The 22,167-nt window shown below is 46.6% G+C and overlaps 2 protein-coding genes across 5 annotated transcripts in view; one reads left to right on the forward strand and one right to left on the reverse strand.

Moving 5' to 3' along the window:
- The window catches only part of Mcph1 (microcephalin 1), a 202,523-nt gene that overhangs the window by 74,420 nt on the left and 105,936 nt on the right, over positions 1 to 22,167 (reverse strand). The gene's annotated exons all lie outside the window — the stretch shown is intronic.
- Angpt2 (angiopoietin 2) overlaps positions 1 to 22,167 on the forward strand; it is a 50,482-nt gene that overhangs the window by 7,911 nt on the left and 20,404 nt on the right. The window contains exon 2 of the mRNA NM_134454.1: positions 18,905 to 19,060. Within this exon, the coding sequence (NP_604449.1) occupies positions 18,905 to 19,060 (156 nt within the window). The remainder of the gene's footprint in view (positions 1 to 18,904; positions 19,061 to 22,167) is intronic.

Genomic DNA, 22,167 nt, shown 5'->3' on the forward strand with positions numbered 1-22,167 from the left:
CGTCTTGGAAATAATGCTCAGCAGGAAAAGGGGAAACAGTGAGGAGAGTGTCTGCTCATGGGTTTACAACAAGGAGGCCACCCTTCTCAGCAGAACTTCCTGGGTTGTCCTGGACTCTGAAAGGCCATTAGCATAAAGTCCAACTTTCTGTTCCAAGATGGGGGGAGCTGGGAAACTGCCCACCCACTCTGGCTGAGGGACCTCTGGGTTGTCAAGACCACCAGCCAGAAGGAAAAGAGGTGGAAACATTAAGATTGTTCCAGATAATTTGTTTTTGGCCAAAGCCAGCCTCAGGAATTTTGCCAAACTCAAGCAATGGGAGGTAAGGGGGTGGGTGGGGGAAACGACACTTTGATGTCCATCCAGAGCATGAATAAAGACAGTCTACACCAGAGAGAGGTATCTAGATGTGTGTGCATAGAGCTTATGTGTTGTGTCCATGCAATTGTCATCATACAGTTTGCTTTGAGGTCACTTCTCGGGTCGTTTGAGTTTGCACGTTTACTTAACCACAAAATAAACCATTAGATGGCTCTGGCAGGAGTACGCTAACTTTACTGATATAACCTGAAGGGTGTGTGTGTGTGTGTGGTGTGTCAGTTCCAGGTTCATAGTTTAGAGATCAGAGATGGATGGAGAGATTCCCCAGCTACTGCCTACACAGACTTCCTCATTGTCAATGTTTCCCCGTTGGAGGGGAAGGGCTAAAAGCGTTCTATGGGCAATGGCATATTTACCAGTCACAAGCCACGGTGCAGGCTTGAGTCCATTGCACGGCGTTGGACAACTGCAAAGAGATATTCTTGTGCCGTTCTAGCACATCACACAAAGTGTCTCCAATGCTCTACAAATCCTCAGCAACCTAGCCACCCTGCCAGTCTTCTGTAGCCACCAAGCCCTCCCTGTCCCCTAGGTGTGTCCTCAGAATGCCATGTACTTAGTCACAGAACAGTCCTTCAGAGTAGCTTCTTTTGCTTATCCAATTTTTTTTTAAAGATTTATTTATTATATACAAGTACACTGTAGCTGTCTTCAGACACACCAGAAGAGGGCATCAGATCTCATTACAGACGGTTGTGAGCTCTCATGTGGTTGCTGGGATTTGAACTCAGGACCTTTAGAAGAGCAGTCAGTGCTCTTAACCACGGGGCCATCTCTCCAGGCCCCAAGGGTGTTTCAAGAGCAGGATCAGCCACTCAGTATCAGCCTAGTCACGCCTTGCTTCGCTCTGCGAAGTTCACTGGCTAAAACCTGACTCTGTATCTTCAGGGATGGATCAGGCTTCCTTATGTAAACAGTGGTGAGCTCACGGAACAGTCATGTGTTGCCAGGAACAGAGCAAGCGGGAACAGAAGTGCAGTGGAAACCATCAGAAATGGACAAACAGCAAACTGCAACTGTGATAAGTTTGCTAATGAGATCAGATCAGAGCCACACTGATCAAGGTCTGTGCTGGCGCTTGCTCGCATGACTGAAAGTTTTTGGTCCCACCTAGCTTCTGTGCTGTCTGAGGGAGGGATGGCAGAGCACACCCCAGCTCTTACGGCACCTCATTACCTCTCAACACTGAACAGGAGGACAGGGAGCAAGCACACATGTGCAATGGCTTTATTCTGCACGACACCTGGTGAAGGGCCTCTCTGGAGATGCACGAGCCTGACAATTTTCGGCTAATTACTTTTTCCTCCCACCTACCCTGTCTACCTCCTGTACTTACAGGTCACAGGATGAGCCCATTAGAATGGCTACTTCTTTTAAAACTCAATTTTTTTTTTAAAGAAAATTATCTCAGGCTTTGGTAGTTTGTCTGGAACCGGAAGGGAGTGTCTCAGCGTGTTTTGTTGTTCAACCAAGTCAGAACTCTATCAGTGTTAAAGGACAGCCCCCCCATTGGTACCTTCTAGGCAGGGATCTGGGGCAGCTAACCAGTCAACCTGCATGCCTGGCTGGACAAGATGTAGGCTTATTCACAAGTGTTCCCTCTCACTTCTCTCTGGCCTCTGAAAGCATTTTTTAATGCTATTAAATTTCTAGAATCAACAGATGATATCAATCCGTGGGGCATCTACTAGATAATGATAAACATTAGTTTGAAGATAACTGCAGTCTTGGGTTTTATTAGACTATCCGGGCTTCGGAATCTTGCGGACTTATTAGATACAGATGTAGCGTTAACAATCCCTGAATAAACTGGGCTCCTTCACAGGAAAGCTTGGTGCAAAAGCGCTGCGGAAGAGAGTACAGCGCACTTTGCTGAGTGACATAAATCCACCAAATTCCAACCACAAGCTAATTGTCTGCCTAACATTTGTGAAATTCCTTATTATCTTTAACTACAAAGGAAGAGTTTCAATTTTTTTCTTAAAAAACTTATTTGACCTCATTAAAGGGTTAACAAGAATTTTTGATGAGTATCATTCTAACTACATTGAACAGTGAAATGAAGTGTTCTTTAAAAAATGGTTATATTTTAGACAAAAATATTAGTTAAAAATGAAGACTAACCAAAACCAGTGCCTTCAGTAACAGCTGTTTATTTTCGATGTGTAAGCGACCTCGAAGCTTACTAATAAGTATGGTTCCCTTTGGAGGTAATAGTGGCAAATCTACATCTGCTTCTCCATTTAATTGCCAGGTTCTACACACGTCATAGGATGACACGGAGCCCCAGGACTGGCTCTACTGACACCCATGTAGGGGAGAAGGTCTTGTTTCCATTGGGAGAAGAGACTCAACTGGGGAGACACTGGCAGGGGTAGCCCAAATGGTCAGACTACATTTCCTTTTTTCATCTCAGAGCTTCCTATGATAAGGCAGATCTTCAGTGGCCTCCAGTAGCTGATCTAGACTTCCTCCGTGTCCTCAGGACACAGAGCAGACTTCACTTTGTCCCCTAAACCTGCGACTGTGTTACTGCACACAGCTGCCATGTGTAGAGTGCACCTGTCATGACGAATAAGCAAGAAACAAGGGAGGAGAGGCCGGGACCCAGGTCTGGTAGGCTGGCTCTAGGTGCAGAGGTATGGAGGGCCTGCTTCAAGGCAGGGAGCATGGGGAACCCTGCAGCCAGGGGCTGCCCTCCTTCCTCAAGCTCTGCTTTTCCCATGGCTCAGACTGAGGCATGTGAAACTCTGAGAGCCATGGGATAAAACGCCCATGTAACTCAGTCTGAGGCTTCCCAGACGAAAGCTGCTCCCGAGGCTGGAAGACAAGGGGACAGGTGAGGTTTTCTGAGGTAGAGGAGGACTTGTGAAGACATTAGGTATCAAGATGGAAAGGCTATTTTCTCAAAGCAGTGCTGCTGAACAGGCCCGGAAGAGCAAATCAGGTCCTCCTGCCACTGCACCCCTACTTCTCCATTCACCAATCAGATGAGGCTTCTAGTTTTCCTGATTCAGACGGCTGGCTTAGCTGCTTTAGGCTCTGGGCTATGCTGCATTATGAAATTTAATTCAGTTTTTCAAGGAGTAAATCACACAGCCTGCAGTTCGCTCATCCCAAGTACATACTTCGATGAATACACTCTCACATGTAATTACACCCTAGCCCAGCATATTCGGGGAGGGGTCCCAGCACAGCTGATGAGGTTTGAGTCCCCCTCACTGCTTGGGTCTTTTCCGCTCAAGGCTGATCTTTACTTTGCTACCCACTATAGGTTTTGGATTGCATGTAACTGGAGCAGTGCAGTCGATATTTCTGCTCAGTGATTTTATTTTTTAATGACTCATTCATGCTGCTGCATGCATTGAAATGTGCTCCCCCCAATCCTCTGGGAGTAATTTGTTATATATCTCGATTTTCATAACCATGTGTAAGTTCAGGTGGATGTATGCTCTCTCTGTTGGCCACACCCACGTGCTATACCTTACACTGTTATCTTTGGAGTCTATATTGTTAGAATGACTTAGAAGCAGACTGGTGTGAATTCCAAGATCAACTTATTTTCTAATGAAATTCGCCACTCAGGGCCCATGATGAGTGGTGGTTGTGCTGTACATTCTTGAGGCGTTGAGGGGGAGCTCTGAAGTGAGAGATCTCAGTGAATTTGAGTCCTAGACAAATATAATGAATTTCCCCAAGGTTATGGTCAGGGTTTAGAATGGAGACAACAGAAGGTCCGAGTGATGGGAAAGTGAGGTGGGGAAGGAAGGGTGTACCCGAGTGCCCACTCGATGCTCACTCAGGCCTGATGCTGCTACCTCACCACTGTCCCTGTCCTTCCTCATCATCAAGGTGCAGGGAAAGACTGGTGTACAAAAGTTTTCCAAACTAGAGCTTGCTTCTGTGAACTCTGAGGGATTTCTTCCATTCATAGGTCTTCCTGGACGGCACTGTCCTCCAACAGGTGTGCTCATTAGACACAGCTCGTACCAGCTTACCTCTGAGAGCTGGCTGTCCTCTGCTACTAGGACCACACAAACACACAGGAAAGGTGGCAGGAGAACAGAGTTCCTTGGCTGCCATTGGCCCGTGGGGTTCCTGGCTGCTGGGGATAAGGACAGGGAGGCTTTTATGTCCTTACTTCGGGGGTTTCCCACTGTCATCTCCAGTGCAGTTGTCTTAGTAGGGACTTTGACCTCAGAGGCAATGTAAGTCATCAGAGGGGCTGGGGGCTGGAGGGTTTAGGAATGAGGGAAGGTCTCGGTAGGTCTGTGCCTAGCGGCTGGAAAATACTGGAACAGAAGAAAAATGCTGGGGGCAAATTTTCCACTTCAGCTCTAACTTTGGTCTTGAAAGTTACCCCAGGAGGGGGCTAAGGTTCAGAGAAACCAAATACTCAGAATGGGATCCCAACAAGCAGCAACCTCCAGGGTAGGCCCTTCCACCCGGGAACTCCGTACATGGCAGACGTGCATTGCTAAAGCTGGCACCTACACTTCGTAAACTTGACACTGAATTCCTACAGCCGAGGGACGCTGTCGAGATCAAATTAAAGCAGATCACAGGGATTAAGGCCAAGTCACAGGATAGCCATGGAGAGCTCTGGCTTGGAAATGGAGCAGGATGATTCATGTTTTCATTGAAACAAACAAGCAGATCTAACCATATGAAAAAAACAAAAGTCAAACTCTGCTACTGCAGTCTTCTGTGTGAGCCCCTCATTCCCACAAAGCCAGCCAGGCAGGGCAAGCTCTGAGTGACCTGTGGGGCTAATGTCATAGTGGCTCCGAAAAAGAGGTGCACTCAGATGGCCTCAGTGATATCAACAGGAGCCACCAAAGAAGGTGCAGACTGGGCCAGCTGCTCTGTGATTCTGAACAGAGCCACAGTCCCTAGCCTCACTATTAGTGGAATACAATTCGTAAAGCTCATGGCCCCTTTATTTGTGAGTAAAAATCCAAGCATGCAGGAGAAAAAAAAAAACCAGCTCTGAATGGCTTGCTTTTTATAACTCATGGCAGTGGAGTGAAAGGGGGCAGGAATTTTCCACTAGCTTCCATCTGAACAGCCATGCATGCAAGGCAAGAGGGCCGGGGAGAGCGGCAAACCTCCAGAACTGCAACTGATTATGGGAAAATGATTCGCGTCTCTTGTACTTTCACCACAAGCATGTGGAGAATCGTGCTGAAGCTTTACTTAAGAAGTGGCTGTGGCACTCAAGTCAGTTTGCCTTTTCTGTATAACTCAGTGTCCTAGAATTGTCCACCTAACAACAAGTAAGGACCGGACGCAGGCAAGCAGCCATCGGCAAGATTGCCCTTAGAAAGCCGATGTCCACTTCTGCACTTCCACCTACTGGCCCAGGGGCAGGCAGAGTCCCATGGCTCCACATGCTGCTCCGAGAACATGCTACCAGGTACCCGCGGCTCAGCAAAGCTGCTCACACGAAGAGGGATAGGGCCTCAAAGCATCAAAAGTTAGAAAAACCCTGAAGCCTAAGACCTTTTCTAAGGTCTAGCTAAGGTCTTAGACATTCAGTACTTCTGTTTTACGTTTCTAGTTTCCCAACAAGCACACAGATAGCAACTAAAGGCAGTATCCTGACTGGGGGCAGGGAAAGAGGATGGGAGGGCTGGGTCTCCAATCGCACTGAAGACAAGGCTCTGGGCAATGTGTTTCCAATTTTCTTAGTTCCTGTATCCAAAGTGTCTTACTAATTATTACTTCTTTCATAGCACCCCTAGGTTGAAACAGATACCTAATAAATGCATTGACTAGTACGTGAGGTCCAAATGCTTAAACACTTAGTAGTCATTTCAAAACATAAATGCATACAAACTGTAAGAAATAAATGGTGCTTTGTTTACTTTTTTTGGACAAAGTACCGCTATGCAGTCCAGGCTGACCTCCAGTTTGCCTCAGCCTTCTGAATGGAGTTGTTTCTTAACTATGAATGGAATGGATTTAGCCTATAGGCACCACAGAGTTCCTTTGGAGTCAAAGTGGACAGTGACCCAGTGAGTCCAGCCCATCTTCAATCCTGCCAAGCCTGCTTTCTGCAACAGCGGCCACCAGAAACTCAGCTTTGCAGGAGGACAATCAGACATTATAATGGGGGGGGGGCCCTCAGAGCCTCTGGCTCCTCTAACATCTGACAGAGTTGAAGGCTGTGGGTTTTCCTTGAGTATTTTTAAGCTGCCCCCCCCCTTGTATTATCTGCTACTGCAGGCACTCAGAATACCTTAGTGTGGACTTTGGAGTCTGCTAATTTGTTCAACTTGATTTTGAAATGTTAACCTACTACAGTGAGCTGCTTCCTCTTCACCTTCTCCTCCTACCTCCTCCTCTTCTTCCTCCCCTTCATCTTCTTCCTCCTCTTCTTCCTCCTCTTCTTCTTCCTCCTCCTCCTCCTCCTCTTCTTCCTCTTCCTCCTCTTCCTACTCCTCCTCTTCCTCCTCCTCCTCCTCTTCTTCCTCCTCCTCCATTCAGAGCAAGGCCTCATGCAGCCCAGGCTACCCTTGAACTAACTGTATAGTGGAGGATGTCCACAAACCTTTGACTTTTCTGCCTCCACCTCCTAAGTCCCAGGAGAACAGGTGTTGCTGACCATGACCAGCTTATATGGTGCTGGGGACTGAACCCAAAGCTTCATGCACACTAGGCAAGCACTGTAACTGAGCCCAGTGACAAACTTCACAGTATCTCTGTTAGTTTTCCCAGAGAGGAACAGAAAGCTTAAACATGCTGGCTGGCCCAGGAGCTCCTACGGAGCTAAGCTAGGGTTTGCAGGAGAGCTTCAAAGTGGCAAGCCTCTTCCCTAGCCGCTCAGTCCTGGCACAGCCAGGTTTTCACATTGCCACTCAACGAATGACACACTCAGTGCACTGGAGGGACCCATGACTGAATTAGGTCCACCAGCTGGTTCCTGTCACTTCCTTGGAGCACTAGGGCCTGGCTCCACTGGGCACTGGGTAGAGCCACTGTCCATGGCATAGCTTAGGCTCTCTGTGCCACTGGGCTCTACTGAAGTGCAATGCATGACTCAGACATTTATTTATTTGTTATTTATTTTTAGACTAATGGGAACTGTATGAATTCTTTCTTGGGCTTCCAAGGGCACATGCCTTTTATGCTTGATCCGGAAAGAGTCATGTTTCAGAATGTTAAATTACTAATTTACCTAACTGAATCCCTTAGCTGTCCTCCGGCAGCTAGTACAGATTCATCCACAGTTCAAGGCCAGTGAACTTACATTCCCAAGTTCACTCCCCAGGCATTACGTAGGTAGTCCCAGGTGAAAGGTACAGACACATGAAATCACCCATTTAAGCAAATACACCCAAGCACAGCTAAATACAGTAAACATTTCATTTTCAAACATCTTGTCATTTAAAGTTCTTTTTGCTGAGTCACAAAATGTAGGGAATACATAGGGTATGATAACATCAAGCTTACAGTTTGATATTATCTTTAAAATGAGAACTCATCTGATAACTTACAGCCAGGTCAACATGTCTAAATCTCTCTCTCTCTCTCTCTCTCTCTCTCTCTCTCTCTCTCTCTCTCTCTCTCTCTCTCTCAGATACATACAGACACATGAATGTAAAAAAATTGAAAGAAGGAATATATTGTTTGGAGTCTTAATTTCATGGCCAATTGTTTTCTGCTCTTGGTGCCTGGAGAGTAGCTTCTATCCTTCTCCAACATGAGTGACAGCCCACAACACAAATGTGGCCAGCTCTCTCTGAACAGCAGTCAGCAGCAACACAGCAGCCCTAAGCAGGAATGCTGTAATGAGAGGCTCGGCACAGCATGTATTTTGTGGTAGACGCTGCTTATTTCGGGTCAGGAGACATAATTAGACGCTCGATTTGCCTGAAGTCATAATCACCATTTGCAGTTCCCAGTTGAGCCTCTTCTCAGTGGAATCAAATACAGCCGTCCATAAGACTCAGGGGCATGTGGTTTGTAGGGCAGTTTTGATGGACTGCAAGCCACAAGCAGAATGAAAACATACTCAGGGGTTTCTAACAGTCTTACAAAGTGAACAGTGGGCCCAGGTTAACCATCGAAAATTAAATAGCACAGAGGGAACACACTGATAAGTACTTAATATGCTTTCTATCAAATCTTAGACCAGGAAATGAATATAAATTACATTTAGGAGCAAAAGTTACTCCATTGCAAGCTTTGTCTCCATATCTGATTAGTGCTGGGTACAGCCATGTGTTCCCTGACTGCTGGTTCAATCTCATCAGTCCAGGCTTGCCTTAGTTTGCTATGTAGCTGATATGACCTCGTATGTACTCTTGACTCCATCCTGGGGTAACAAGTGTGCCCTCCCACGCCTGTTTTTAAAGCAATGCTGAGATCAGGCCAGGGCATCCTGAATGTCGGGCAACCACTCTTTTCAACTGAGCTATATTCTTAGCCCCTGAAGTAGTTTTTCTTTAAAAAATTAAGTATACATACATATCCAGGTATGGCTGGCTCTTGCCTGAAATCCCAGACTTGGGAGGTAGACTGAAGAAGGAGGGTCCTAAGTTCAAGTCCAGCCTTGCAGCACGTTACAGAGTTCCAGGTCAGCCTGGGCTCCATGAGACTTTGACTCAAAGTAAAATAAAAACCTACTAATAAGATTTAAGATGAGTTTGTTAAAATGTTTAAAGACATATTTTAACCATAAAAACTGATGCACAAAACAGGGCCTTGTGAAGCGGTTTGTATTTCTAATGTGAGTTATAAAAAGACTGCTCACTTTTAGCTTCAGCAAGGCACAGGCACATGTGCAGTCCTGTGAAATATGTGCACACAAGGGATTACAACTATGAAAATAAATATGAAAAATATTGCAGCCTTAAACACTTGGACGAGTGGGAATGGAACCAGAGGTTAAAGGAGAGATAATGTAATCAAACAGAAGAAGATGATTTCTCCCCTAACTAGGTCAGACAAGCAAAGTTTTGTTGTAATGAAATCATTAAATTAAAAAAGCTGTGGCCAAACTGAAGAGCAGGCTGTGGTCTGAGATTTCCTGGCATCACTCTGCAGTGTCTCCAGGTCTGCACTACACACGAATGCAGAAGGGACACATACACTTATGCCTCCACCCTGACAGAGGGATCCATGCCTTCTAAGCTCGGGCAAGCCACAGAAAAGGATGTTCAGACAAGAGGATGAAAACTATTTAGGAGAGAGGCACTATCCACACTGAGGAAATGCCTTCCAAGACAAGCAGACCAGCATGGGGCAATGCTACAGGGTTATAAGGGACAGGACACCAGGAGCACGTCACCGTAGGGACAGGACACCATGAGCACGTCACCGTAGGGACAGGACGGCAGGTGCACATCACCGTAGGCACAGGACAGCAGGTGCACGCCCTCATGGTTAAAGGGACGGCAGGTGCACTACTGACTCTTCACGTAAGCTGACCCTGTCTCATTTTTAGCAGCCTCTATACCAGCTCGAAGGCCTTTCCACTGGAATTCTTTGCATCTTAAATGGCTATTAGAAAGAGGACATAAAGAAGCAGGGCTTGGCTGGCAGCTGTCCATGGTGGCAGCATGCAGTAGGGCACACAGTGAGGCTCCGTAAGCTGACCTGCACTCCTAGGCTCACTTGCCTTTAATAAGAAGTGGGATGAACGAGTTAACTTCCACAGTGACGGGATGATGGAGGAGGCCTATGGAAGCTGAGGTTAGAAGGAATTTCTCCATTCTTTGGCTGCTCCAGCTTCAGCAAGGTCATGTCTGCTGTCCCTTTGTAGGGACTTCAGCTGGCATTTCCGTTCTGCATTCTCACCCTCTCAGATGGTCATTTTCAGATTTGCTGTTGCTCTCCCACACAGCCACCACACAAATTGCTGGCCTGGAGCTATAATCAAAGTCCACACTTGATATAGCTCAAAACCCCACCACATTGCTCTGTCAGTTTACAGATTATGGTCTAGGGCACACTGGAAGAGACAGTCAAGGTTTCTGGGACCCATTTTCCCCTATTGAAGAGCCTCAATAATACCACCCATACTCCTGAGGACCACTTTCAATCCTTCGGGCCAATCCCAGAAACTGGCCTTGATGTGGTCCCTCCTCCAGACCCCTGGCTGACTTCTCTCAGTTATTATAGCCCAAGGCATGGGTGTCTAGAGGGCCACCAGTGCTTAATAAAGGACAGTTCTCAGGGCTCCCCAGGTCTTCTGGGGATCTCAAAAGCCACCAGCATGGTAGCCAACACAGTCCTCATGTTTGGACAGGCTGCCCCTCCTTGCTGCCTTCCTTGACCATCCTCCATAGCCACTCTCTGGGACTACTTCCTAAATAAACTTCCTGTATGCCTGCCTGGTTCTCAGACTGATCCTGGGGAAACCCAAGCTAGGAATGTGAGAATCCACTGAGACGGAAAAAGCGCTAAGAAGCATTCTGCTGCTGCAATATTGTCCTGCTCAGTAGAAATGGTGAACTGAATGGCTAAGATCAAAAACTCAGGTGACAGCAGATGCTGGCGAGGATGTGGAGAAAGAGGAACACTCCTCCATTGTCGGTGGGACTGCAGACTGGTACAACCATTCTGGAAATCAGTCTGGAGGTACCTCAGAAAATTGGACATTGTACTGCCTGAGGATCCAACTATACCTCTCTTGGGCATATACCCAAAAGATGCCCCAACATATAACAAAGACACGTGCTCCACTATGTTCATCGCAGCCTTATTTATAATAGCCAGAAGCTGGAAAGGACCCAGATGCCCTTCAACAGAGGAATGGATACAGAAAATGTGGTACATCTACACAATGGAATATTACTCAGCTATCAAAAACAACGACTTTATGAAATTCATAGGCAAATGGATGGAACTGGAAAATATCATCCTGAGTGAGGTAACCCAATCACAAAAAACACACATGGTATGCACTCATTGATAAGTGGATATTAGCCCAAATGCTTGAATTACCCTAGATGCACAGAACACATGAAACTCAAGAAGGATGACCAAAATGCGGATGTTTCACTCCTTCTTTAAAAGGGGAACAAGAATACCCTTGGGAGGGGATAGGGAGACAAAGTTTAGAACAGAGGCTGAAGGAACACACATTCAGAGCTTGCCCCACATGTGGCCCATACATATACAGCCACCAAACTAGATAAGATGGATGAAGCAAAGAGGTGAAAGGTGCAGGCTGACAGGAACCAGATGTAGATCTCTCCTGAGAGACACAGCTGGAATACGGCAAATACAGAGGCGAATGCCAGCAGCAAACCACTGAACTGAGAATGGGACCCCCATTGAAGGAATCACAGAAAGGACTGAAAGAGCTGAAGGGGCTCGAGACCCCTTATGAACAACAATGCCAAGCAACCACAGCTTCCAGGGACTAAGCCACTACCTAAAGACTATACAGGGACTGACCCTGGACTCTGACCTCATAGGTAGCAATGAATATCCTAGTAAGAGCACCAGTGGAAGGGGAAGCCCTGGGTCCTGCCAAGGCTGGACCCCCAGTGAACGTGATTGTTGGGGGGAGGGCGATAATGGGGGGAGGATTGGAAGGGGAACAGCCATATAGAATGGGACGGGGAGGGGCTGGGGGATGTTGGCATGGAAACCTGGAAAGGGAATAACATCTGAAATGTAAATAAGAAATACCCAATTTAATAAAGATGAAAAAAAAAGAAGAAAGAAAGAAAGAAGGAAATAAATAAATAAATAAATAAAGAAAGAAAGAAAGAAAGGGAGGGAGGAAGGAAGGAAGGAAGGGTGGAGTGGTCTTGGGAGCTCTACCACATTTTATTCCTTCATGTAAGGCCAAATGGGCCTGTGTTCTAACAGCTACTGGAGAAAGATATATCGCAAGTACTCTCTAGAAGACACTTTTAATAGAATGATACCTTGTGCTAAATAAAAAGCCCACCCCACTCTACAAAGCTTCATCAGACCTGCATACATTCAGAGTGGCAGCTGCTGAGGGGAAAGCCGTGGTATCAGGAGGAATTGATAGGTGGTGTTAAGGGCAGCTGAGAACTTCTTTTCTAGATTTGGAAGCAATGATATGATAGACACAGCAAAGGGAGGGGGCCTATGTAAAGGCACCCAACCACCAGTAAAAGAGCAGTCGCAGAGACTCATGAACAAGCAGGTCTGACCTGACATGTGCATTACATAGGGACACACAGACTCAGCCAAGCTGTACCATTTCAGGAGCTGCGGACAAGGCTGCTGATCGAGGCTCTCAATTCCACTCTGTGGGGTGAGGTGTGTGTGTCACCAAGATGAATGACATTTTGTCTCTTCGTACTTATGACGGGAACAAAGAGGCTAGTTTGTCTAGACCTTGCATCAGATAACAGAAAGCCATTCAGATTAACCAACAAAAACTCAAACTGACAGAGAGAGCCATTAGTATTTTATTAGGGTGTTCTTAGAAGGCCTTACATGAGCTGGGGCCCCTTGGTCCCAGCAAATGGCCTGCTGCTGTCTACCAACTTGCAGTGGCTATGCAAAGGAGGCAAACCTGGAGAGCAGAGGTGGGCAATTTGCTCCGATGTGTGTGTGAGTCTAGGTCGTAATGTATGATGGTGTCTGCAAACAGAGCAGTCAGAAAGACACTTGCTTCCCATCTCTGGGGCAGCATCAGAACATGACCTATAACCCTCAGTGATATGCCTTTGTCTACAGGAACCCCCATGTTTATCGCAGGAAGGTTTCTCTGAGGCCTGAGCCTCCTGTCCCATCCCCTTTAATCTCAGCATTCCCCCACCCCCACACCCCGGCAGCACTGCTGAGAACACAGATGCTTAGGCAGCAAAAGCCTGAGACTTGAAAACCAAAAACAACAAAGCTATGCTACAAAGGGGGCGGGCCCAGGCCCTGCCAGCTTTCTGTCCGGAGACCTCAGACGATGCCCTGGAGTTCCCCCAGGATGAAGACTAGGGACATGAAGTCAAAAGCCATCCTCACACAGCACCCCTGGATTTAATCATCTTGAACTCAAGTTTTCAGGGTAATTCTAAGCACAAATGTTTGGGTTATTTGTAGGGTGTATATGGAAAAGCTTACAGAAGTTAGTATTTCAAATGAACATGAACGTTCACTTCCAGTGTTGGATTTAAAAATAATTAAGTGGCACTTTAAAAAAAATTAGAACGCATCCTTGCTTCAGGATCACAGAGGAGGACCTCAAGGGACAGATGAGTTGGGAGGTTTTGAGCAGCCTTGTAACTCAGAAGAGATCTGGGCCCCTTCTTAGGGCTCTTAGTCTTATCAATGAAAGAAGTTAAGAATGGACTCCAATGGAAGCGTAAAGACAGAGTTTAAAAGGAAATCACTCTGGCCCAGGCAGGCTATACCTCAGCAGTTACCTAGAAGAGGAGCATGGAGGAGCAAAGGAAAACGGCGACACCATGTAAGCCAGCATGGAGGGCAGGTATGTGATCCACAAGCAGTTGCATAGCAGAGCTGTGGAGAGAAGGAATCTCGAGTGTCAGGGGAACATGATTAGTGTAGAGAGAGAGAGAAAAGGAGAAGTTACTGCTCTCTGAGTAACTCAGGAAAGTTGATGGGTTTCTGAAGCAGCATGGCATGGCTGTACCCTGTAAGAGAGCCGTTAGGGCTGAAGATTCCGGATAGAAAACCACAGCCTCTCCTTAAAGGGCTAATTACTTCTCCTGTCTCTAGATTGGCTGACGGTGAGCCTGCTCTCCTAGGGATAGTACTTTGGCCAGGTGACTGACCGGCCCAACTGGAATGTTATATGTCATTATCTAGGCCAGAGAGTCCATTCTCTTAAGCAGAAGGAGTTAGTTTCTCAATGTGCAGTTATTGCTACTCTAAAATCTGCAAACAAGCACAGCAGGGAGGTCACATGCATGCAAAGCTGGAGACTGCTCTGGTATGGGTTTGCTTTGCACATATCTCCCAAAGGGTTTGTGTGATGGAAGCTTTGTCCCCAGTGTCACAGTTTTTGGGAAATTGTGGGACCCATCATTTGGGAGTCTAGGCATAGGTCATTGGGGGAAGGGAGGGGCACTGCACTGGGAAAGGATTAAAGTATTTCTCCTGGGACCCTGGTTAGACCCTCCAAGAGTGTTGTTATGAAGAGCAAGACTGTCCCCTCCTGGCCTTTCTGGTTTCTGCCTTACTATTTGACCTTTCCCTGTCACATGAGCTCTTGCTGTGATAACCTGTGCCATGAGTTGCCAGGGAAACTGTCCATCACACTCTTTCCACTTTGAATTTCCCAATCTGGGAGCCAACTGAACCCAGGGCTTTGCACATGCTAGGCAAGGCTCTCCTACTGATCCGCTCCATCAAACCCAACTGTTCCTCTTTTCTTTCCAAAGTACCCAAGTTCTGGTAGTCTGTCATAATAACAAAAGCCAGACTGACACAGAGGTCCAAGAGATTGTAGAGTGTCAGTCCTGATTATTACCAGGTGAAAGAATGGAGATTAATATTCAGCCAATGTCAGGTAACAATGCGAGTCACAGAGGAATCAAATTTATATTGAGCTTCCCTCATTCTGAAGGCAGGGGTGATGGGAGAGAAGGCAGGGGCTGCCTTAGGGTCCAAAGAAGAAGGGGAGGAGGATGGAGGTAGAAAGAAGGAAAAAACAACTGGGTATGGTGGAACTCACTGGTAATCTAAGACTTGGTAGGCAGAGCCAGGAGATGGGAAGTTCTAGGCCAGGCTTCGCTACGAAAGACCCTGTCACAAAGTAAAGGCGAAAGAAACATCTCTTCTCCCCTTTCTCTTCTTCCCTTTCTCTTCTCCCCTTTCTCTTCTCCCCTTTCTCTTCTTCCCTTTCTCTTCTCCCCTTTCTCTTCTCCCCTTTCTCTTCTCCCCTTTCTCTTCTCCCCTTTGTCTCCCAGTTGTCGGGAAGGTTGGAGTATTTGATCATAGAGGAAGATGATGACCTGGAATGTGTTCAAATTCTTTTTAATTTTCCAGGAAGACAGGTTTCTTCAGAAGCACACTAGTGGAAGGGAATGGGGACGTGTAATTCTATCTTGCATCTACTAGCTGCTTCAGCTAGCATCCGCCATTACCAAGGGACCAACATCAGACCCCTGGGCTGGTGGCAGTTTCTTCACACTACATCTGTTTTCCTTTCTCTGGCAAGATGCAAGACAACTTTTTTCTTTTTCTTTTTTTTTTTTTTTCAGTCAAAAAAAAATTAAAGGAGCTAGCCAGAGAGACGGGTTAATGTACAATCAGCCTCCATGGCTGTCTCACAAATGGACTTACTTTCCCCGTCAACCCTGATGGTTCTAAAGGCTGAGGGTGCAATGAAAAGCCCGAGAACATCACATTTGACATCACACACACAGTTACATGTTAACGTTCTTAACTGTGACAGCTTTCGGAACTGTGTTGCCAGACTTCACTGAGTATACTAGGAATGCCTCCAAAATTGAGCAAAAACATTCTCCAGCTACAAAGTCACAACAGGCTGCATTGTCCCACCCAGAGGTCCTCTGCATTCTGACCACAGGAACCATAAAGGGTCAGCAGCTCCAAGGCTGATTAGAAGTGAACATCCGAACACAGGCGGACCTCTCTCAGGTGCACACAGGGAATGAAACACACTAGCCTCTCACACATATACAGGGATCTTTCCAGAGACACTTGTGTCCACAGAGCAGTCTCCACTATATGACCACAGGAAGTGGATGTCAAAGATCCAAGCAAAGCAAGGGTATGTGAAGCCTTACACACGGAATCAGACTCATGCCCCTCTCCAGAAGTCTCTAGGGTTCTGGGCCTGTTGTTGGTAAGAGCAGCCAAGTAGGGGTGACAAGAAAGCGCTCCCATGGAAGAACAGCTCTAATTACTTCCTTCTCCTTTGGGCTGAACTCTTATGCCAAGATGGCCTTCCCTGAGCAGATTTATGTGTGTCTGGGTTGCAGTCATAGGGCTTAAAGACAATAAGAAACACTGACTAATTAGAAAAGAATGAATTTACACATGTCCAGAGACAGGCTGGTTTCAAGGTCTATCTGTGTACATGGACCAGCTGGGGGTTTCATGTCTGGACCTAAGTTGTCATGATTGGTAGAAAGGTCACTATGTGAAGGATACCTTCATTTGGAAATGTCTGTCTTCACATTACCCTATGCACAACCACGGCCTGCCCTTTCATCTCAAGATTAGCACTAGTCTTGGAGAGGAAAAGCAGATTGTTTTGTCACAACACTGTTTGGAGACATGGCTGGTGTTGATCATTTTTGATTCTGGGCTTTCTTTTCTTTTTATGGTGCTGAGGATGGCACTCAGGGCCTTGCACATGCTAGCCAAGCACTTCACCACCAAACTGGACACCACCCCCTAATTGCAGGCTTTCTTGTTGGTCAAAATGGCTGTCAACCAAGTGAAGGTGGTCTGTTTTTAAGCAGCATAAAACCCAGGATAGGATGGACAGCTCCAGACCATTCTGAACTCTGTCACTGCTGCTTGTTGGAAGGTCGGAGCGTGTGTAGAAGCCTCGGGGATGAGGTCACACTGGCCTTGCAAGCTCTAGCTATCAGCTGGCCATTCGGAGCCCACGGAAACGAGTGGCCGAGATGTGGCGAGCCATCAGACATTAAACGTTACAATGGGGCTTGGCTTGCTCCTGCTGCTGAATCTATTCTGGAGAGTGTACTCTTCCTCAAAAAGTCCATGGCTTCTCAGAACTTTAACTTCAGTCCCTCTCTGTAAAATGGGTCACATGATGTTACCGTTTGAGGGTCAATTTCTCTACCCTGCAAATTTCAAGTTACTAATAGGTGCCAGTGTCATAAAAAGGAATGGCATTTGTTACCTAAGCATTGCCTGCCGGGTGTCGGTGTACACGGCTCTCTCTCCCTCCTCCTCTCTCAGTCCCCGACTTTTTAGAATTTGTCTTCAAGCTTAGAAAAAGATAGAGTAACGAAATGAAGACATTTTATTTCTTGAAATTAAGGCTTTTTAAGAAAAATCTCCCAGTTCTAATTTTAAATTCCATCTTGAGTTTAAGCACTCCACTCATAAACAGTCATCTCCTGTCTCTTGACAGTTGTAACCACATTTGACCCAGAAGCTCGGAAAGGGGGAGGGAGGAGTTAGAGGGCTATGTTCCCTCTCTAGTTCCATTGCTTCAGAATGAGAAAAGGGGAGTGGAGAGCCTCATGCACACTAGGGTTGTAAACTGCTGTTTCTGAGTGTACTCTAAGCTCCAGGTTCGAGGCTTCTCCCTAGTTGGAGACCCCCAGGACACATCCCTGTGAATACTGTCTTTGCTGGGTGTGGAGAGGAACGAAGCATGAAGTTCTGGATGACTTGGCTGTGGCCCTGTCTCATACATGCAAACTGCTGCCGGTGTGGGCAGCGTGCCGGGAAGGACACTACACTAAGATCTTGGGATAGCCTGATGGGGGTCAGCAGAGGCCAGCACGCGAGCGAGGGCCGACTGCTTGCTGCATGCGGCTATTAGAGCTCTGCGCTAGTGGAGGCTTCACCCTCATGCTCACATAAATGACCAGAGAGAGTTAGGACACGTCACACTGTTGGAGTCAATCTGTTCAATCATCAAAGGACACCAGTCAGCAAGGAATGACTGCCAGCTATCCAGACAGGCTGTGTGGAGGGTGGGAGACCCACGGACAGGGCAGTGCCAAGAGCAAACACACAGTGGGAACAACAAATTTATTACAATTGAGAGTAAGAACCCAGCACGGACACAGTATGGTCCCACCCACAGGGAAGCCCTTCAACACCCGGAGAGGAACTCTTCTCCTCCTATACTAGTTCCCTACTGTTCGTTTTAAACTAGGTGTTTTTTTTTTTTAAAGTCTTTATTTTTATCTATGTGCATTGGTGTTTTGCCTGCATGTATGTCTGTGTGAAGGTGTTGGATCCTTGGAACAGGAGTTATAAACAGTTGTGAGCTGCCATGTAGGTGCTGGGCCTTGAACCCAGGTCCTTTAGAAGAGCAATAAGTGCTCTTAAGCACTGAGCCATCTCTCCAGCCCCACTTTCTTACTCTTAAAGGCAGAAGTTAGAATCATTGGTTAATGTTTTAGGAGGAAGTTTGATGACTGACTCTGTAAATACAACGATCTTCTGTAAAAACTATCGAATTTAAATTTAAAGGAAGACACTGGAAACAGCTCTCATATTCAGCTTAATATAAAAACACTACACTTTTAAAGAAAGAATAAAGACAGTTTTTGTTCTTGAGCTATAATTTGGGCCAGTTAATAGTGCTCGCCATTGGATTACCATTTTAAAAAGGAAAATGAATATTCAAGCACGGGACAGCACATCCACAATGATGCAAAAGCATGGCCTCCTCCTTGAAGTATTCAACTGACCTACTAGAAATGCTACTTTACATTTAAGGAAATCAGTATCCAAAAGGCCAAGCAGTAAACACCAGAGCTGGTGCCTCTGGCTGCGGGGCCACCTTACTGAAGTATAAACAGTGTTTAGATAAGGGCAGATGACACACACTGAGGGACCAGGCTTCTAACCACATGGCTGATGACCCTCATGTGCCCCTTCCTAGCTGGAGAACTACATCCAGGACAACATGAAGAAGGAGATGGTGGAGATCCAGCAGAATGTGGTGCAGAACCAGACGGCTGTGATGATCGAGATTGGAACCAGTTTGCTCAACCAGACGGCGGCACAAACTCGGAAACTGACTGATGTGGAAGCCCAAGTAAGTGGCACACGAAAGCCCTGGGTACAGCACGCAGCTAACAGACCATGCGCCTGAGCTGGTGTACAGTGTGGTAGTGGAAAGCTCCAAACCCCAGCTGGGAAGGAAGGGGAGGCTTCAGCACTGCAGGGTTAAAGGACAGTTAGGACTTGGAGGAAGCCAACACGGTTTTCATTTTCACAACAGGGCATGATCCAGAGGGAAGAGCCCAGGAGAGAGTGAGTCTGGTCAGGTGCTCAGTTTTCTGTAGGTTGGCTTCCTGAGCCAAGAACATACGTTTTGGAAGCTTTAGAAGTTAGTATGATCATGCTCTGAGCTATATCTATCCTTTAAATACAAAAGGGTACACACTGTAAACCACCCCAATATTCGATGCCTCATCTACTGTTCGGCTAAGAGGACCAACTGCTAGATTTCAGCATAAGACAACAGGTCTCATACAAGAGAAACCACAAATTCAGATGCAGATGCTCGAAGCTAACCATGACTGAGCACGGGGTCTCCAATGGAGGAGTTAGAGAAACGACTGAAGGAGCTGAGAAGAGCAACAATATCAACCAACCAGATCCCCCAGAGCTTCCAGGGACTAAACCACCAACCAAAGAGTACACACGGAGCAACCAACGGCTCCAGCCACATATGTAGCAGAAGATGGCTTTGCTGGGCATCAATGGGAGGAAAGGCCCTTGGTCCTGTGAAGGCTCGATGCCCCAGTGTAAGGGAATGTCAGGGCAGTAAGGTGGGGGAGCACCCTCATAGAAGCAGAGGGAGGGGTGATGGAATAGGGGGTTTCTGGAGGGGAAACCAGTAAAGGGGATAACATCTGAAATGTAAATAAATAAAATATCTAATATCTAATGAGGGAGAGAGGGAGGTAGGGGGAGAGAAAGAGAGAGAGAGAGAGAGAGAGAGAGAGAGAGAGAGAGAGAGAGAGAGACACCGAGACCACAAGCCTCTCAAGCTTGAGACAAGGCCAGCATGGTGACAATGATCTTTCAGAGTCTCTCTAAAAACTGTTTTTATAGAGAAAACAGTGCATCAAAAAGTTTTATGGAAAACAGAGTAAGGAAATTATTTAGTTATCACCTTTCAACAACATCAGGCGTTTAGGAACAATATGAAGAAACCCACGTTTTTCACAGTTCACAAGGCACCCAGATTTAACCCTGCTTGTTAGAAAGTGTTTACATGAAGAGATATAATAGGTTACAAAGAAAACAATGTGTCCATGTGTCAAGCCAATTGATAACATAAAACAGTAATGGTTAGGTGACATTCCACAGCTTTTGACAGTAATTCTGGGCTATCACGCTGTTCCAACACATCCAGTAAGAACAATGCAGCATTCTTGTTTTTTTCTGATACAAGCAATAAAATGTTAGGACACAGAACAACTATGCAAACCTTTGTAACATCCTGTGTAAGATCACAGGGTTTAAAAAGTGCTACTATGAGTTAGACATCCTATGACTGAGGCTAACAGGAAAACAGGCCAGGGATGGAGAGAAAACAGCTGCAGGGTCCAAATAAACACATCAACACGGGTGAGCCCCAGGAAGGACATTCAGGGGCTCTCAACCCAGTTGACAGCAAGTGTCGCTCACTTATGGATGATACGGAATAGGTTCAAACTAAAACATGAACATTTCTGTTTATATGCAAAAGAATTCTAAACTTGCCAGAATGCCATTATTTGACACCCTACATAGCTGGAGGTCTGAGATCTTACAGCCATTACCTGACTGGAACAACTCAGTATCAGCGAACACAGAATCTTAAGATTTATCCTCTTCAGAAAAGAGATGGGAAGGCTGGTGAGATGGCTCAGAGGGTAAAAGCGCTTGCCACACAAACATGATGACCTGAGCTCGAACCCCTGAACCCATGTAAAGAGGCTGGATGTGGGGCTGGGGATTTAGCTCAGTGGTAGAGCGCTTACCTAGGAAGCGCAAGGCCCTGGGTTCGGTCCCCAGCTCCGAAAAAAAAGAACCAAAAAAAAAAAAAAAAAAAAAAAAGAGGCTGGATGTGGAGGTGCCTATCCATAAGGCCAGTGCTCCTAAAGCAAGGTGGGAGGCAGAGACAGAGCTGTCTGGATGACTGGGGAGCCTGACGAGCCTAGATAAACAGCACTTCAGAAGAAAGAGAGACCCTGCTTAGCGAGGCAGAGACAGCCACGTCCTCACAGTGCCTTGTCCACCACACGCGTGCACTGGCATGTGCGTACATACCTCCACATACACACCACCCCCTCCGCTCACTCCTATACACGTGTACATACTCCACATACACACCACCCCCTCTCCGCTCACTCCTATACACATGTGTACATACCTCCACATACACACCACCCCCTCTCCGCTCACTCCTATACACATCAGTCCTATAACAAGCAAGTTTCTGTTGGCTTCATTCTCTGCCTCTTTCCGAAGCTGTCCTCATCTTATAGTCCTCATGGATTAAACAGGACATCAGACTGTCCCGTTCTTTAAAGAATAAACTGCTATTGAATGTCTGTACAGAGAAAACAGAGAGCAAAGCCATACTGATGGCAGGGCTCTCACCGCCTTTGCTCATTTCCAGAGGCGTTCTGCTATGACCTCAGCCAGGCATGACAAGGACCAGACGTGCCCGGCACCTGCACGGGGAGACAAGCCAGGGCTGTGCTGATGACAAGGACCCCCACAAACAATGATTCTTTTTCAAGGTCCCTGGTTGCTCGGCAACGAGTCAGACTTCCATTAACAGGTGATATCACATCCTGAGTGACACCACACAAGGATGTGAGTAGCTGATTCTTCCTGCTGGGGGGCAGCCAGGCACCGAAGAGCCACACAATGGGCAGCACTGGCTGCCACTGGAGAGTGACATTTCATTATTCCCTAATTGGCCAGAAGGGCTTTTAAAGTAGGAATAAGAAAATAGAACAGAAGAAAGAGAAGGCTTAACAAGCGGGTTAAGCTGGGGACGGCAAGGACGCGTGTGTCTTTGTTGCTTTGTCCAGGAACAGAAAGATGTTTCTGAGCAAGAGGAAATTCTCTCATAGACTTAAAAAATTAGATTTATTTGGTTTGCATGAGTGCATGGTGTGTGTGCATGTGAGTGTGCGT

This window comes from Rattus norvegicus, chromosome 16 (assembly GCF_036323735.1).
Source record: "Rattus norvegicus strain BN/NHsdMcwi chromosome 16, GRCr8, whole genome shotgun sequence".
Classification (NCBI taxonomy): Eukaryota; Metazoa; Chordata; class Mammalia; order Rodentia; family Muridae; genus Rattus; species Rattus norvegicus.